General features: G+C 42.2%; 1 protein-coding gene across 2 annotated transcripts in view; it reads left to right on the top strand.

Moving 5' to 3' along the window:
* The window catches only part of ITSN2 (intersectin 2), a 199,386-nt gene that overhangs the window by 8,922 nt on the left and 171,037 nt on the right, over positions 1-19,427 (top strand). Inside the window, exons 2-3 of one of the 2 annotated variants that reach the window (XM_063115903.1) lie at positions 11,636-11,706; positions 16,373-16,465. In XM_063115903.1, coding sequence (XP_062971973.1) covers positions 11,676-11,706; positions 16,373-16,465 — 124 coding nt within the window. In that variant the 5' untranslated portion in view covers positions 11,636-11,675. Of the gene's footprint in view, positions 1-11,635; positions 11,707-16,372; positions 16,466-19,427 lie in introns of those variants that run through there. The other variant, XM_063115904.1, reaches the window with a different exon arrangement.

Genomic DNA, 19,427 nt, shown 5'->3' with positions numbered 1-19,427 from the left:
TTTCAAAGATGTAATGAATGTTTTTAGGGTTTTTTTAGGTTGTTATCCTTGGCTATTATGTGAGAGGATACTTGTATGTCACTGAAATACATATATATCTCAGTCTAAAATGGAACTAATTATTGACAGTGAAAATGGAAGGTGCCTCAAAAGCTTTAGTGGAAGAGAGTTGAACGTTGCTAAAATTAATTCGTACTGAGGATCCTGGGGCTAGTAGTCCCAATCCATCCTTAGTGTTAAAGAACTGCTAATGAACTGGAGCACCAGACTTTGCTGCTACCCCTTTCTTTTGCCTCAGGTAACTTTAGTGATTTTTTAAAGTTGGACAGGAAGAAGTGGGGGCAGGCATTTGAGGCCCAGGTTGAGCAGGCCCTGTTAATGGCCTTGTCAACTGTACCTGTCAGTCAGAAATGGAAGAGAAGTGCCTGCATTCATTCCCCCCCCCTCAAAATAATTATTTGCAACACAAAATAATTTCTGGATTCAGCACCAAATATTTAGAATTTCCCTTCCAAGTCCTCCCACATTGTTAACCAGCTTCATAATTAGTTGCAGTTGCGGACCACATATTTGCTTAAGGCTGTGTGAATTTAACTTCTTTATGGGCTCATCTACACCAAGCAGGATATTCCGCTATGAATGTGATATGAAAGCAGTATATAAAAGGCAGGAGCCGCACTACTGCTTTATAGCGGTATTGAAGTGCACTGACAACTGTTGGGGCCCATTGACACATACTGTATACGGCTTTCATAGTGCTATATCCTGCTTGGTGTAGATGTGTCATGGGCCCCAACAGTTGTCAGTGCACTTCAGTACCACTATAAAGCAGTAGTGTAAATCCTGCAGTGCACTTCAATACCGCTATAAAGCAGTAGTGTGGCTCCTGCCTTTTATATACCTCTCTCATACCGCTTTCATAGTGGAATATCCTGCTTGGTGTAGATGAGCACTTAATCCAGATGTTGTAATATTTTTGCAAAATGTGGTTTCATAGCATCATAAAATAGTAGAGTTGGAAGGGGCCTACAAGGCCATCGAGTCCAACCCCCTGCTCAATGCAGGAATCCACCCTAAAGCATCCCTGACAGATGCTTGTCCAGCTACCTCTTGAAGGCCTCTAGTGTGGAAGAGCCCACAACCTCCCTAGTTTTTCTGACTGTTAGAGCAGTCCCCTAACAATTGATATCTAAACAGCTGTTTTGTAAACCGCCCAGAGAGCTTCGGCTATTGGGTGGTATAGAAATGCAATAAATAAATAAATAATAAATAAATTATATAAGAATAAAAAATAATAATTAATACAATTCTAGGGAGGAAACCAATACAAGAAGGAGAAAAAATAAAAGGAAAGAAATAAAGGAGAGAAAAGAAAAGTTAATAATATAAAAATAACTAAATAAACAAATATACTAAATAATAATAATAATATTTATTTATTACCTGCCTCTCCATTTTGATCGAGGCGGGGAACAACAGTAAATATAAAATACATAAAACTGTGCTGTATGATCTTCATTTGTTGTTATAATGTCCAAATGTTCAAAGCTGAAGCAGGCATATATTGTTGTAGGTCCAGTTGTGACGTATGTTGAATAAATCTCCACCATATAGCATAAAAGTATAGAGATTCTGTTTTTCCTTGGATTAGAAGCAAATCGTGAGTTATTTTTTTCTGATATTGCCACTGGCCATATATTTTGGTACTAAAGGAGGGGTGAAGTTGTTAGGAGAGGAAGTTTCTGCAATTGTGGGGCAAGTTGTCAGTCACACACAAGATGAACATAGTTTGCAAAGATAATCCATGCAAATAATATTTCAACAAAGCTCAGAAGGCGTTCAGAGTATGTACTGTGTTATACAGGAAATGCAACACAATGACCATAATAAATTTATTCAACACAGAGCCTCCGCTATCCGACAGTAAAGAAATTATATAAATCAATCAGTAGCGGGAATCTGTCCTTCCAAGCAAAGTCAGGTGTCCTGCTGGACACATCCAAACACTTCAGTGCCTCTAAAGTAACATTTTCATTTGTTCCTTTGTAAACACTTTAACTGCATTTCAAGTTCCACTTATCAGCACTTCAGAACATGTAAATAAATCTTATGGAAGTCAATGCAAAGTACAGAAAGTTCACCCCAGAATTGTACAGAAAGTAGATTCCCTTTTTAATATACTTAATTTAAAAATGGTTTTTCCACCCACCAACTTTCACACAGGCACCTTTTATTCCAGCAGAACCACTTCTGTCCCCCTATCCCAGATAAGGGACCTGGGCCAGCCTGGAAGAGGCAACAGGTGAGGAAGGCCTCTGGCACTCCATTGAACATGTCAGCAGCCAGGGTACCTGCTCACCCTTTGCCAGGAGCCTCACTGTCTACGATGGCAAAATGCACTGTTTGGCTGAAAGGGCACCTCTCTCTGTCCAGTCAGGCACCAGCTTACAATGGTATTCTTAAGCAATTTTGGATGCTGGATGTAATGGACTTTTATTATCTTCAAATGCATCACTTCACTTCCACATTGCACAGCCGCTACTTTTCTGATGCTAGAGCAATAATAATAATAATAATAATGGGACAGAACAATTCATACTGACAAAACAATACCTTGCAACCGACCAGACATAAGACAAAAAAGAAAAACACACATATACACCATTGGCCATGGAAGTCAAAGAACTATAGCAACAGGAAAATTCCATTAGTCACATCAGTCACTGGCATCACATCAAAAAACTATACAGAAAGTCTTCAGAACTGGGCCTACCAAAATACATCCACATCAACATCCAGAAAGCAGTCATAATTAAAACATGCTCAATTGTCAGGAAATTCCTGAATCTGTAAAAGACAGCATGACTTGGCAAAGCCTGTCATGACTGTCTAGAAAAACTGTCATGAGCAAGAAAGAGATATAATAATAATAATAATACGGCAACCCTGTTAATATATATATATATATATATATATATTTCCACACATGTGCAAAGTTTCAGATTTCGAACTCACTTAAGGTGAATTCTATGCATGTTTAGACAGAAAAAAGCCCTACAACTTCCAGTATTCTCCAGCTAGCCATGCTAGGAGATTCTGGGAGTTGTGGGACTTTTTCTTGTCAAAATATGCATCATGTAACATCAGCAGGACTACAGGAATAAAATATGATTTTCTTCTGCTGCCCTGATCCTGAACACATTTTGTTTATGCATCTCTAACAATGTACAGAGTTTTCCCATGGAAAAGGTGTCTCATTCAGTGTTGTGATTATTTGACTAGGACTGAAATGCAGATATACAGGACTGAAGAGAGGCACTCTGTATATGTTATGGGGCATTAATCATGACTATAAATCCCATAGCATCCTATTTCTGCAGTGCCTTCAGCGATAGCCCCTATCCCTTCCTTTTCATATCTACCTCAGAGTAAGTCCTATTGAACTCAGAGGGACTTACTTCTGAGTAGACAGACTTTAAACTGAATCTTGTGGGAGACATAAACTTCAAGGTAACAATAGATGAAGGCCCATGCACCATAACACAGAGAACAGCTCCAGTAGTGCCCCCAAATAGTGTACACAACAATGTAGGAACAAAGCCAGAATATAAAGCACATGGTCTTCGATGTCTGTATACTAATGCCCAGAGTATGGGAAACAAACAGAACGAACTTGAACTCTTAATACATGAAGGCAAATACAACTTGATAGGTATAACTGAAACTTGGTGGGATGACAAAAAAGGATACACACAGGAAATGGAAGGAAGGCCAGGTCACTAAAGAAGAGTACAGACAGGTAGCACAGAAGTGCCGAAATGGCATCAGGAAGGCTAAAGCTGAGAATGAGCTGAGCCTAGTGAGGGATGCTAAAAGCAATAAAAGGCTTTCTTCAGATAGGTGAGTAGTAAAAGACAGAGGGTGGTTCAACTGCTTAACGAGGATGGCAAATTGATAACAAAGGACAAAGAAAAGGCTGAATGAAGTGCTCAATTCCTATTTTGGCTCAGTCTTCTCCCAAATGCAGGTCTATGACCCCCCTGGAAAACGTGAAGCTCAAGTTGAGGGGGGCAGGATTGCAGTTTGAGATTGATAAACAAATGGTCAAGGAACATCTAATTTCCTTGAATGAGTTCAAATCTCCAGGGCCTAATGAACTGCATCCTAGAGTAATGAAGGAGCTAGCAGAAGAACTCTCAGACCCACTGTCTATTATCTTTGGGAAATCATGGAAGACGCATGAGGTGCCAGACGACTGGAGGAGGGCTAACGTTGTCCCTATCTTCAAAAAGGAGGAACCTGGGAACTACAGACCAGTCAGTCTGACATCCATCCCTGGGAAAATTTTGGAGCAGATTATATTTTTATTATTATTACTAGCTGTACCCTGCCACACGTTGCTGTGGCTCAGTCTGGTTAAATTGAAAAGAAAGAAAAGACAAAGTGGATGTTTCTAATATGTTTAATTTCACATATTAGAAATTAATATTGGCCTACTGGTTGGCGATGTCACAATGACCTATAAGAGCAAATAGGAGAGAACATGCAAATAGGAGAGAAGGCAGAGGCAGTGGATTGGCCTACTGGTTGGCGATGTCACAATGACCTATAAGAGCAAATAGGAGAGAACATGCAAATAGGAGAGGAGGCAGAGGCAGTGGATTGGCCTACTGGTTGGTGATGTCACAATGATCAGCAGGACTGGTTTTGAGGAGGCCTATTTCTTCGATTTTAAGACAAACCTTTGACCCCATAGAGAACATAGTTACATAACAACGCTCGCGTATTCGAACGCAACGCTGTGTCAAAATTTCAAAGCAATCGGTGAAGAACTTTCGGAGATATAAAAGCATGTTTTTATGGTGAGGAGGATACTGGAAACTCCTGGCAGTTACCTTTCTTCAGAACGTGTAACTGTCACAGGTGTGACATCTATATTCACTCAGCCAATTGCGAGAGTACATGCAAATAGGAGAGGAGGCAGAGGCAGCGGATTGGCCTACTGGTTGGTGATGTCACAATGATCAGCAGGACTGGTTTTGAGGAGGCCTATTTCTTCGATTTTAAGACAAACCTTTGACCCCATAGAGAACATAGTTACATAACAACGCTCGCGTATTCAAACGCAACGCTGTGTCAAAATTTCAAAGCAATCGGTGAAGAACTTTCGGAGATATAACGACAGTAACGAACGGTCTTTTTCATTTTTATTTATATAGATTATTATTATTATTATTTATTGATTAACAATACACTAATACAATACTACAGTAATCACAACAACACAAGAAAAAAAACATAATACATGAATTGAATAACTTTATAACATTTCTAATTAATATTTTTACATCATTGCATAACATAAAGTGCACCCCCCCCCACCCCGGGATCTATTCTTGTTTCCAAAATCTCATTTATTCTTCAAAATCTCATTTATTCTTATTTTCCACTCCCCTTAGATAATACATATTCTAGGAACTGATTCCAAATTCCCTCAAAACCATTCGTTTTTGTTATCCCTCTTCTTACTTTTATATTACATGTCAATTTATCATTTAAAGCAATATCCCAAATCTCTTTATACCAGTCCTCAACATGATAATCTCCTTGCACCTTCCAGTTCCTAGATATGATCAACCTTGCTGCTGTCAGCAAATTCGTTATCAGTTCTTTTGTTTCTTTATTACATTTTAAATCTCCATATAATGATAGCAATGCCACTGTGGGTATCTCTTCAGTCTCCATTCCCACTATATCATTTATCTCTTTAAACACCATTTTCCACAGTTTTTGAACAAATACACATTCCCACCACATATGTAAATATGTTCCTTTTTCTTTACATCCTCTCCAGCTATTTGCTTAATACAGCTTGCTTATTTTATTTAATCTCACTGGGGTTAGATACCACCTCCATAAAATCTTATAATAGTTCTCTTTTATCCTCACTGACATACTTCTCAACACTCTTTGGGCCTTGCTAGACCCTGCCGGATAAGCCGGCAGGGAGGCGGGGCGACGGCGCGTTAACTTTAGTGAGCGCCGCCCCGCCTCCTAGACGGCCGATGCGCAGGGACGACGGAAGCCCTGCAGTGTCAGACATTTTTTTTTTGTTTGTTTGTTAAAGGGGCCACATGCACCCCGAAGACTGCGGACAAGGTAAGTGGGTTTTTTTAGTTAAACCCCCCCATCTGCTCCTGATCCCTTTCCACGCCTCCTGCCCACTCTTTCCCCGCCCTCCCTCCCCGTCCCCGTTTCCCGTGTCGCTCTGTGCCAGCCCTCCCTCCCCGTCTCCCGTGTCGCCCTGTGCCAGCCCTCCCTCCCCGTCTCCCGTGTCGCCCTGTGCCAGCCCTCCTCTGCCGTCTCCCGTGTCGCCCTGTGCCAGCCCTCCTCCGCCATCTCCCGTGTCGCCCTGTGCCAGCCCTCCTACGCCGTCTCCCGTGTCGCCCTGTGCCAGCCCTCCTACGCCGACTCCCGTGTCACCCTGTGCCAGCCCTCCTACGCTGTCTCCCGTGTCGCCCTGTGCCAGCCCTCCTACGCCGTCTCCCGTGTCGCCCTGTGCCAGCCCTCCTACGCCGTCTCCCGTGTCGCCCTGTGCCAGCCCTCCTACGCCGTCTCCCGTGTCGCCCTGTGCCAGCCCTCCTCCGCCGTCTCCCGTATCGCCCTGTGCCAGCCCTCCTCCGGTGTCTCCTGTGTCGCCCTGTGCCAGCCCTCCTCTGCTGTCTCCCATGTCGCCCTGTGCCAGCCCTCCTCCTCCGTCTCCCGTGTTGCCCTGTGCCAGCCCCCGCCATGTCCCCCCCCCGGGATCCCCCCCTGGCCCGATGGGCACAGCACTGAGCGCTGTGCCCAGTCCGTGGCTTTTCCCTGCTACTCGTGAGCGAGTAGCTGCAAAAAGCCACGGACTTTGCTAGACGTTCCGCAGCCCCGGCCTCAGGCCAGGACTACGGAAAAGGCGCGCCATAAGCGACTTCGCTTATGGCATGTTAAGGGAGGCTTCGGTGCGGCCTGGGGCCGGATTCTCCTGTGCGTCATGTGGACGCACAGCAGGGAAACCGGGCCTCATCTAGCAAGGCCCACAGTCTCCATATTCTCTCCCAACTCTGTTGCCCTATTTGTATCTTCAAATCCGTTTCCAACACCATCTTGCCCATGTTTTCTGACTCCCCCTTCCCAACCAATATTCTATATATTTCACTCGTTAAGCCTTTTATCATTTTATTTTCTCCTTTCTCAATTTCTCTTTTTAAAATCATCTCCTCAAATTTCGTTAATTCTCTACACTCTCCATTATCCTTTAACCATTTCTTTGTCCATTGCTCTAATTGAAAATAATTTAATCATGTTAAATTCTTCTCCTTTAATACCTCTTCTATTTCTTCTCGGGTGTTCATCCTCCTTAACCAATTTTTTAGTTTCATTATATCCTTCTCTATTAATATTTTCCATAATTTATCCTTTAAATTCCCTGGAAATTTTCCTAACATTATCACTGGTGTTATTGGAGAAATACTTGGAAGTAACTCCTTTTTATATACACGCCATATTTCCCAGTGATTTTTTAGAAGGGGGTTCTCTATTTCTTCCCCCCATTTTTTATTATATTCTCTAAAAAATATATTTTCCAATTTCCACTCTTTATCCATTCCTTTTCTATCCTCTAACCAACCTAAATCTCCCACTCCTAACATACCTTCTACTATATGTCTTAATCTATTGGCTACATAATATAATTTTATATTTGGGAGTCCTAATCCTCCTTCTTTTTGTGTTAAATACCACCTTTTTTATTTATTCTCGCTTTCCTATTCCCATTGCAGTAATTATTTAAAATATTTTGCCAACTTTTTATCTCTTTTTCAGATATTCTTATTGGTAGCATTCTAAACACAAAATTTACCTTTGGTAATATCTTCATTTTTACTAAAGCTATTCTTCCAAACCACGATAAATTTAATCCTCTATATTTTTCTAATTTATCTATAACTTCTTTTTTTTAATTATTCAAGTTCTCTTTTTCTAAATCCTCTAAATCTTTTGTAATTTTAATTCCCAAATATTTAATCATCTCTTTAATTTTCATGTTCTTCTCCTTACTTTCCCAATCCTTCCCTTCCTTTTTAGTATAATTAAACATCATCTCTGATTTTGTCCAATTTATTCTCAATCCCGTAATTTCTTCAAAATCCTTTAGATGTTGCTTAATTCTTTCCATTTTTTCTAATGGATTCTTAATTGTCAATAATGTATCAACTGCAAACATATTTATTTTTATTATTATTATTTTATTATTGCAACCTACTTCCTCTATAATATCGTCTTCTCTTATCACATTTGCCAATAGTTCTATAACCAATACAAATAGGACCGGTGAGAGTGGACATCCTTGTCTAGTCCATCGGGACAATTGTATCTTTTCTGTAACTCCATCATTTATCACCACTGAAGCTGTGTTTTGTGAGTATAATTGTTCAATTATACCTTTGAATCTATTTCCAAACCCCATTTTTTCTATTATCCTCTTTAGTGCTTGCCAACTCACACAATCAAACGCCTTAAATATATCCAACGCTATTATTGGAGCAGATTATAAAGAAGTCAATCTGTAAACACCTTGAAAACAATGCAGTGATTACTAGAAGCCAACATGGATTTGTCAAGAACAAATCCTGTCAGACTAATCTGATCTCATTTTTTGATTGGGTAACCTCCTTTGTGGACTGTGGGAATGCTATGGACGTCATATATCTTGACTTGAGCAAAGCTTTTGACAAACTGCCTCATGATATTCTGATTAACAACCTAGCTAAAACTGGGCTAGATGGAACAACTCTTAGGTGGATTCACAGTTGGCTACAGAATCAGACTCAAAGAGTGGTTATCAACGGTACCTTCTTAAACTGGGGGGAGGTAACGAGTGGGGTACCACAGGGCTCAGTCTTGGGCCCAGTACTCTTCAACCTTTTTATTAGTGATTTGGACGAGGAGGTGCAGGGAACGCTTATCAAGTTTGCAGATGACACAACATTGGGTGGGATAGCTAATACCCTGGAAGACAGAAACAAACTTCAAAGTAATCTTGATAGGCCGGAGCACTGGGCTGAACAGAATGAAATTAATAGGGATAAATGCCAAATTCTACACCTAGGAGAAAGAAACCAAATGCACAGTTACAAGATGGGGGATATTTGGCTCAGCAATACTACAAACGAGAAGTATCTTGGAATTGTTGTAGATCACAAGCAGAATAGGAGCCAATAGTGTGATGTGGCTGTAAAAAAAGCAAATGCTATTTTGGGCTGCATTAATAGAAGTATAGCTTTCAAATCGCGGGAGGTACTTGTTCCCCTCTATTCAGCCCTGGTTAGGCCTCATTTTGAGTACTGTGTCCACTTCTGGGCACCACACTTCAAGAAGGATGCAGACAAGCTGGAGGGGGTTCAGAGGAGGGCAATATGGATTATCAGGGGTCTGGAAACAAAGCCCTATGAAGAGAAACTGAAGAACTGGGCATGTTCAGCCTGGAGAAGAGAAGATTGAGGGGAGATATGACAGCACTCTTCAAATACTTAAATGGTTGTCACACAGAGGAGGGCCAGAATCTCTTCTTGATCCTCCCAGAGTGCAGGACACGGAATAATGGGCTCAAGTTAAAGGAAGCCAGATTCCGGCTGGACATCAGGAAAAACTTGGAACCAGTTACCTAGTGAGGTTGTGGGCTCTTCCACACTAGAGGCATTCAAAAGGCAGCTGGACAACCATCTGTCAGGGATGCTTTGAGGTGGATTCCTGCATTGAGCAGGGGATTGGACTCGATGGCCTTATAGGCCGCTTCCAGCTCTATGATTCTTTGATTCTATGAATTTAGGATTATGCTGTCACTCTGTTTTTAAGGTAGCACAAGACACAGAACCTTCCTAGGATAAAGGGTGTGGGGAGAAAACAATAAGGGAAGGGGATAACAGAGCTCAGGAACACCCCCAAGAATAAAGCAATATTGTGTGTGTGAAAGAGAAAAGGGGATCTGTGTGGGGAATGGAAGAGAAGTGGAATCAGCAGCCAGACTTCCTAGGAGGACCAGCAGCACGTGCCTGGCTCCGTCTGAAGTGGTGCTACTTTGCATCGAACTTGCACTTTGCAACTCTGGCCCTATGCCTGTTTCTTTGTCTGGGAAAAAATCCAGCGTGGAATCTCCGGGGACGCACGTTTGCCTCTTTCTCTGGCACCTTTGCAAGGCTCCTGATGAGGGAAGCAAGAGAAGGGGCAACGAAGAGGGAAAGGGTAACAGCTCCTCTTCCCTTCATTGGCCGTGGCAGACGTGAGGAACAGGAGGCAGGTGATGGTGCTGGCTTCAGAGCACAAGCAAATCCGGCAACAGAGCCGAGACTGAGCTCAGCTGGTTCCCCTCCCCCCCCGCTTGAGAAGGGGGGCACTGAGGGGATGGGCTTCCTCGTTTGGTTGCAGCTGCTTCTGTTGCAGCTGCTTACAGCCACAGAGACAGGGAGCTGGGATGCGAGTGGCAGTGGCAGCAGCAGCAGCAGCAGCAGCAGCTGGCCAATGCCCCGTGAGGCGAAGGGAAGCATCGTGCCTGGCAAACGCAGCTCACACATTGCACACTGCTCGAGCTGCTGCATCCTGGCTTTTCCGCCTCTCGTGAGACTTCTGGGATGAGGTTATCATCCCAGCAGTCTCGCAAGACGGGGGATTTCCAGGTGAGGTGGGGAAGTCAGTGAGGGCAGTGGCTTCCCCGCCTCTCCCGGAAGTCTTGCTAGATGGGAGTTTCCAAGAGCAACGCATCTGCCTAATGCTGTGTCCTGCTATCTCCTAAGCCTGCTCAGGAGGCAGCTGGCTGGAGCGCCAGGCAGATTCATCACTCCATAGCTCTGAGAGGCAAGGATGCCAACGAGCAAAGTGGTGGCTTCCCCGCATCTCCTGGAAGTCTTGCGCCTCACGAGACTTCTGGGGTGAGATGTCTGACATCTTGGAAGGCATCAGACGCCTTATCCCAGAAGTCTTGTGAAATGCAAGGTTTCCGGCGCAGCTGGGATGTTGGGGTTTCCCCAGACATTTTTTAGAAATATTTAAAAAACGGACGTCCCAGGCAGGAGCAAGAACCCAGACGTATCCAGGGAAAACTGGGTGTATTGTCACCCAACACCCCACTGTGTGTGTTGAAGCAGAGTTCCTGTTCTGCTTGCAGCTTGAAATGGAAAAGCAATTACTGGTTTTATCAATCCAAGGATAGTTGAAGACACTATGTTAGTATTCTGTCTTTTCCTGTATTTGATTCCTTTTTCCAAGATCTTAGCACAGATATTAGCACAGAGACTCGCCGATCAGGGATGATAATCCTTAAAAAGTACTACTATAGTATGTAATTTTTATTCTATTCATGTTTTGAATGAGTTTTGGCCATATCTTACACCATAATTGTAACATTTTCCTTTAAGAAAAGACTGCCCTTTGGGACTGCATCTTTTTTTCACCTAGTACAAATCCTCCATCTCCCACCCAGATGTTAATTCAGCTTCTTTAGCAGCCCTGTATGGTTTGTTGTCAGGGTACACTTTCATTTTGTTTTGCAGGGTCTGAGCTTCGTTTTGCATTTGTTGCATTATTAATGGTATAATGCTGTTAGGTTGCAGATGGCTGTGAGCTAGCAAGGAACATTCAGGACCATGATGGCTCAGATTCCTACAGCCATAAATGGTAAGTAAGTTGTTTATGGTACTCCGTGAAAGCAAGAAAAATAGTCTTTCTACATCATTGCAGCATTTAACAACTCAAACACTCTGGATTTGGGGCAATTCACAAAATAACATGTACTTGTTGCCTACATAATTAAATTCATAGTGTTTGTATGTTCTGTGAACACTCTGCTCAAGCATACACTGCAGCATACTCTACCTCTGAAGCATCTACTAGTTTTGCAGGTATTTAAAGGCTTGTGACATACACAGTGAATAATGTGACAGTGCTCTGATCTCTTCAGCTTTATATCATTGTATAAACATCTGACATATTTTTTTTAATATATGATGAAAGTTACTTATTAATATGATGGGCATTGCATGTTGGACTAACATGAAAAAAAATTATTAATTTGGAAGACAGCTTTGTTATTTCATACTAGTTTATCACTCCTTTGTTTTTTTCACTTGCAAAGTAAGACTGATCATTTGTAGGAAATAGTCCTATAATCGCAGAATTTGTTATGCTAGTCTAATAAGTGCTGAGGTTGGAATGTTCAGTTATGCTCATGAAACACGAGGCTGGCAAAATGGCATTATTTCAGTGTTGCAAATGTTTATGATAGAGGTTAATATAGGCTTGACTATTATGTTCGTAAAGAACTATTACTTGTACTGACTGCAAAGCGGCATTTACTGTGCCTTGGTTAAAAGAAGATGCAGTTTGTTCCTCTAAAACGTAAAAGAGGTGTGATCCATTCTTTTCACACACAGCCGTAATCTCTAGATATGTTACCATACAGTATTGCAGTCCTATCACTTGCAATGTACACGTAACGAGCTATCTTTTTTTTGTGAGCGAAGTACCAGGTTAACATACCATATGATATAATACCTTACTTTTGGTATTTAAAAAGGTTTCTAACTAGATTTAACTATTAATCTATGTAAAGGCCAGTGAACCTATGGTCTTCTACGAGGTAAAATCACTGATTCATCTAGCCCAGTATTATTTACTCTGCCTCCTTCCAATATGTCTGAAATTCCTTGAAGTGGAGTTGCTAAGGGACTGAAGCTGGGGCCCAGGTGCATGGAAGGCTTCTCCTCCACCACTTTGGTGGGACCCTTTCATCTGCATTTTGGTATTAACATTGGTCTATTGTAAACACCAATTTAAAGGCATTGGGGGTGGAATGGTTAAAACTTGTTATCAGGCTATGTTAGACAATTTCAGGCATTATAACACCTTAAGATAGGGTTGCCTCCTTTTTTCTGCCAGGGCTCCTGTATCTTTAGCAACTACTTAATAAGCAGAAATTCAGTCAAAAAATTTCCTGGATATGAAGACCAAATTGTAGGGTAGTCTGTGACTTTTGAATTTCTGCCTGTTAAAGCCATAGGGACCATGACAAAACAACAACAACAACAACAACAACAACAGCTAACTCTATCCTATATGCTTTGATGTAGGAAAAAGAAGTAATTCGTTTAAACCATTGCTTTACATTTCTGCTTGAATACTGCTGATTGAATAACTGATATTAATAGTAGCTGCCTGAGTGGGTGTATGCACACAACATTCAAACAATACGAAATATGGCCTTTTCTCCTACTCAGCAATTACTCAGTATTTGAAGAGGTCCTTCTGAAGTGAAATTTCTTGATCCAGCAGGCGTTTCCTTGATAAGGTTCTGTGGTCATAAGATGGTGTTATGAAATTCCTTTGGACCCAGTAATTTTCCTTTTGAGTGTAACAGTGAAAAGGGTCAGTAGATTAAAAGCACAAGGAATTTTATCTTATCTGTTTGCTGCTGCTAGATATTGCATGGAAAAAAGACTTCCTTTGTGAAAGACTAGTACAATAAAACATGGAACCTAACAGTGAGGGATAAATTAATTATATGAGAACAAAAGAACATAAATGGAGATGGGATGCCTTTAAAGTAAAGTGGAAAGCTTTTACTGATTATTGTAAAAAGAATTCAATATCTCATTGTGAAATCCTATTTTCTCTACATTTTTCTTGAAAGATTTATGTTAACAAATACATGTTTATAATGTTTCCTCCTCCCTCATGCTTCATTAAAATTTATGCTTGTTTCAGAATTTATTCTGAGGAAATTGGAAGGAAATGATTTCCCCCCCTACATTTTATAATCATAGAATAGTAGGAGTTGGAAGGGGCCTACAAGGCCATCGAGTCCAACCCCCTGCTCAATGCAGGAATCCACCCTAAAGCATCCCTGACAGATGCTTGTCCAGCTGCCTCTTGTAGGCCTCTAGTGTGGGAGAGCCCACAACCTCCCTAGGTAACTGGTTCCATTGTCGTACTGCTCTAACAGTCAGGAAGTTTTTCCTGATGTCCAGCCGGAATCTGACTTCCTGTAACTTGAGCCGTTATTCCGTGTCCTGCACTCTGGGAGGATCAAGAAGAGATCCTGGCCCTCCTCTGTGTGACAACCTTTTAAGTATTTGAAGAGTGCTGTCATATCTCCCCTCAATCGTCTCTTCTCCAGGCTAAACATAATATAATGAATTGGCCAACCTGTCCCTCACCCTACCCCATAATAAGATGGAGTTCTAATAAAAGAAAACACATTAATTGATTAAAAAGGTGTCTGTAGTTAATCAGGTAGCAGATTCTCCTTTCAAAAAGAATGATTATGTATAATACAAAAATTCTAGATATGAAACATCATCTTAAAAAATATTGTAGTCATCAAGCACTGTTTCTCTTCTCTCACACATGGGAAAAATCTTATGAGATTTTTGCAACACATGTATTGTATCACCAAAAAAACCCAAAGGCAGCATAGAACTTGATTCAAAAATACGATCTTTGCCCATAATGCAAATTTGTATTTTAATCCTTCAATTAAATTTGCATTATGGGCAAAGATCGTATTTTTGAATCAAGTTCATATGAGTTTAAGAGAGCAATCCTATGCCCCCTAGGCAGCATCTGGGGGATCTAAGATATTTTGGTTTCCTGGCTTGGAGCCAGGAAACGGTGCTCCTCGCAGCTAGCATGGAGAGAACCATGCTGGCTGCTGTTATGAGCTTGCAAAGGGGCGCTTGTAGGGGGTCAAAGGGGGTGTTATCGGGGGAGGGGAGGAGACTGGGAATGTGTGAATATGAAGTATCCTCAGCTGTACCCAGCCTCCTTCCCTCCTCCTTCCCAAAGGCTCTGCTAGACAGGTAAAATCACACCTCTATCTAAAATACAGAGCAGGAGGTACAAGGTGCCTCCCACTCTGAATTGGATACTCGTTTATGAGAAAGAGGGCACATCCCATAGGATTGTGCCCTTAGTCTATTAATCAGGTTACGACCCTATTTTTAAGGTCACTGTGGCATAAAACTGTAAATGAGCTGGTAACTAGCCGGTAGGACTGGACAAGAAGGTAAATACAATGATTAAACACTTCCTTTAGCACTGCAGAGTCATGTTCTACAGGTGTAGAGTTACAAAACAACATATTTAAAATTTTATTTTAAAATAAACTATTTATTTATTTATTTATTTATTACATTTCTATACCTCCCAATAGCCGGAGCTCTCTGAGCGGTTCACAAAAATTAAAACCATTCAAAGTATAAAACAACAGTATAAAGCCGTAATATAAAATACAATATAAAAACTATGAAAAATACTCAAGAAGATCTATTCTGAGTTTGTAACACAGTCAGTTATATTCTTGTTAGACAAGAAGCAGAGAGCAACCTATAATACACATTAGAAGCTTTTTAAAGTAACATTAAGGCACAGTTTCTTTATTTGATTGGATCACAGAACTACAAGTTATTTGAAAATTACAGGTTTTTGCATTACCATAATCTTCTGGGTATCCAGTGTAGAGACTATGCAACCTTGCTAGGCATTTGTGATGCCTGGGCTGAGCCTTTGCCACCATAGTCATGTATAATACAAAAGAGAGAGAGCTGGGGTGGGAGGCTGGGGAAAAGACAAAAGTAGCTACTTTCTGAAAATCAGCACGTTTAGACCGTGTGTTTGTAATCTGAGCAAAAAAGAGATCCTATCATCTAACTGTGATTTGCATTCCTTACAAATTGGTTCGGCCAAGGTGTGTCATGAAAGCACTTGGTCTAATAATAACTGGGTTTGGGTGACATGATAACCAATGGTGGGTTAAGTAGTCTATGGTTGGTTATTGTGTTGTCTGTCGGACTTTTTCACACCACGGTTGGTCATTCAGCTGAAATAACCAATGCAAGTAACCAACACTGTGCAGTGATTATTTGAACAACTGTTGGTTATTGTGTCACCTTTGACTATTTTGCTACACACAGTTGGTTATTTTCAGCGATTACAGAGTCCCCTGGCAAGAGTGACCAAAGTGATGGCTGTTGCTCTAATCCAGCCGGCAAAACTTGCAATGGCTGATGGGATACCAGCAGGAGGACTGGGGGAGAGATAGGGTGAGGGATGTGTCAATCAAACACACCGTTGTCTAATAGTCAACTTGACGCTGGCCCTAATTCACACCACGGTTGATTGTAATCATATCATGTGGTGAGTACCATGGAGTTGACTGTTAACCCACCATTGACTATTGTGTTGTCTGAATGCAGCCATTATACCTTAGGAAGCAAAGGCTTCCCCCCAAACCACCACAATTCTTAGTTAAAATGGTTTTAAAAAGGCATTTCATTTTGTCTTCCAGGAGGCCCAAATATGTGGGCTATCACTTTTGAAGAACGAACGAAGTATGACAAGCAGTTTGACAGCCTCAAACCAATTGGAGGTTATGTTACAGGTTTGTGTATTTCCACAGTGAACTCTGTTCCTCATGAAAATTTGAAGATTTCCCCCCACAAATTTGCTTTTCTATTTAATTTGACGTAAAATTTATCTTGAAAAGGGAACAAAGAGATCTTCAAGACTGGTAATACCTATCACCAATTTTGATCTTCTGCTGTAAGCTGCATGCGGATATACAGTTGACTAGGAGTATAGTAGGGTGTGTGTGTGTGTGTGTGTGTGTGTGTGTGTGTGTACATCCCATTTTGACCCATCTACACTAGCAGACATGCAATAGGCAAGTGAGAGGGGAAGGAACAATTCTCCTGAGCATACCATTTCTAATAACTTAAAATCATTTTTATTTTTAATTTGCACAAAGGCACCTGGGGGATGTCAACATTCAAGCTGGGGGCACTTTGTCTGGGGTGACTCAGGATTTCATGGTCTCCATGACAACCATGGGATTCCCAAATATGTCAGCGGCCCAATCTACCTAGTAGGGCATACTGTACACTTCGGCCATGGCTAGACCAAGGAATATCCCGGGGATCGTCCCTGTGCATCCACATGATGCACAGGGCATCCCGGGAGCAGGGAGGGGTGATCCCTCCCTTGCCCTGGGATATCGCCATACCCTTGTTTCCTGTTTTTCTCTGCGGTCTCAGGATGATCCCGAGACCACGGGACGTGAGGCCCGCCATCACGGTTTAGTCCCGGCTCCTTGCAAGTAACCACAAGGAGCAGGGACTCGGGCATGGGCCACAAAACTCATTAGGAGCTCCATGCCCATCAGGGGGGAGCGGGAGTTGTTTTTTTTTAAAAAAAATACTCACTTTTTCGTAGGAGCGCTCCTGCACTCTTTTCGGATAAAAAAATAATCCAAAATGGCGGGCATGACATCCTCTTTCTCCTGGGACATCGTGTACCACATGTAGATGAGAATGATCTCATGATCATAAAATCACGAAACCTACCTTTCCACCCCCCTCATCTAACCATGCCCTTGGTTCTTCTGCGTAGTCTCTGTGCATCACACACTATGGGCTTCTGCGCCTGCGCAGGACCAGTGTCGGGAGCTTCAATAGCTGAGTATGACTTTTGGCGGGATCCCCGCCCACCATCCCACTGCGCATGTCCAGGGGGTCCCACCATGCTCCTCAGTTCTCTTTCGACCACGCTGCTACCAGCACGTCTGGAGCTTCGCTCGTCTTCGAAGAGAATATTTAGCTGAGATTTCGTACATTCTTACCTCTATCCGTATTCTTTATCTTTCCTTCTTTCTTTCTCCCTTTATTCTTCCTTAAAAAAAAAAAAAAAAAAACCACTGTTAGTCTTGCTATTCTTACTTTCATTTTCCATTCTAATGTCGGACTCTAACAAAGGCCCATTTAAAAGATGCCTTTCCTGCAATGGAAAGGTCCCTCTTTCTGATGGACACTCCTTGTGCCTCTTACGTTTGGGCGAGTCGCACATCGTTGAAGCCTGTTCGTGCTGCATGAAGCTATCCAAACAGTCTCGACGTAATAGAGCTGATCGACTGAAAGCTCTACTTTGGAAAAAGGCCCTTGAATCGGTTCATGAACCAATTCCGCAGGCCTCGACATCGACTGCCCAGCCCCTATGTCCTATCATGGAACAACGGGCACCTACGGGCAAGAAATCCCATACCCTTGTAACAGCTAAAAAGCTCTCAAAAAGGGCAAGGGATCATAAGGCGGACAACGGAAAGCAAAAGAAAAAACCTCGCCAAGAAAAGGAGCCACGCCCTCTGTCTCGCCCTCCAACTCCGCAGTCGCAACCGATACCGTCGGTACCGTCGCCACCGACATCACCACCACTCCCCTCGGTACCGTTGCCTACGGTAGGGTGAACTCCGGGACTCCCCGTTATCATCTAGAGCCATCCCATTGGCACAACCAATTCCATCCCAACAACCTTCCGAGCAACAGGTTTCTACTCAAGCGGCCACTCGCCCTCCTTCGTACAGATTACGTTCTCTGGGGGGCGGAGCCGGACGTCATGACGGGTAAGGTCTCTTCTTGAGAGCTCCCGAAGGGGGGGATCTGAAAAGCTAATTATCTCATCTATAAAGGCATGGGTCGTTAATGAAAGTGAAGGAGGAGGATTATGATTGTTAAGAGAGGGTGAAAATCCTGTTTTTTTGGAAGCAGACTCAGAATAAGGAGGAGAAAAACAGCCCGTTCTCTGGCTGCAAGCAGACGGAAGGAGGGGGGAGCAGAAAGCGAAACTAACTTTGGAATGTTAAAGCTCTCCTGTCTTCTAGTCTGATAAAGTGATGATTTATATGCTCCTAATCTGAGAGAAAGGTTTAATTGGCAGTAAATTCACCCCTCTAAAAAAAAAAAAAAAAGAGCATCGAAGAATAAAGTGTTTATCTATGTAAGAAGAGAGAGACGCGGTGGATTGTAATCGGGACAGTGACTGAGAGTTAAAAATAGATCCATGCCGTATATCAGAAAAAAAGGGGAAAAAACCCCGGGGAAGGCTACTTGGCAAAGAATTCATCCTTCTAACCATAATTTGGCCCGTCTTGAGAAAGTGTCTGTAGAAAAAGACTTACAAAGTTCTGGAAGTGATTCAGACGGATCTATCAAAATGGCTGAGGGTTCTGGCACGGAGCCAATTTCAGCTGCACTGGAAGAATTGAAGAAACTGATTCTAGATAGCACTGCCACTTTGAGCAAGAAGATGGATATTAATGAAAAAAATGCAGCTTCACGAATGGGGGTGCTAGCAGATAAGATCGCGGCTAATGATAGAGAGATAAAGAAGCTAGATGTGGAAGTTAAAGCACTTGTGAAAAAACAGGATGTCTTTGAAAAAAGTTGTGAGCTAAAATTTCAAAGTCAAGATCTACAGCTGATCCGACTTCAAGATCAGGAGCGGCGTTGCAATGTACGCATTAAACAATTTGTTGAAGAACCAGGAGAGGATTTGAGAAAAATAGTTTTGAA

The sequence above is a fragment of the Elgaria multicarinata genome, chromosome 2, assembly GCF_023053635.1.
Source record: "Elgaria multicarinata webbii isolate HBS135686 ecotype San Diego chromosome 2, rElgMul1.1.pri, whole genome shotgun sequence".
NCBI classification, from domain to species: Eukaryota; Metazoa; Chordata; class Lepidosauria; order Squamata; family Anguidae; genus Elgaria; species Elgaria multicarinata.
This window is presented reverse-complemented; position numbering and strand designations above follow the sequence as displayed.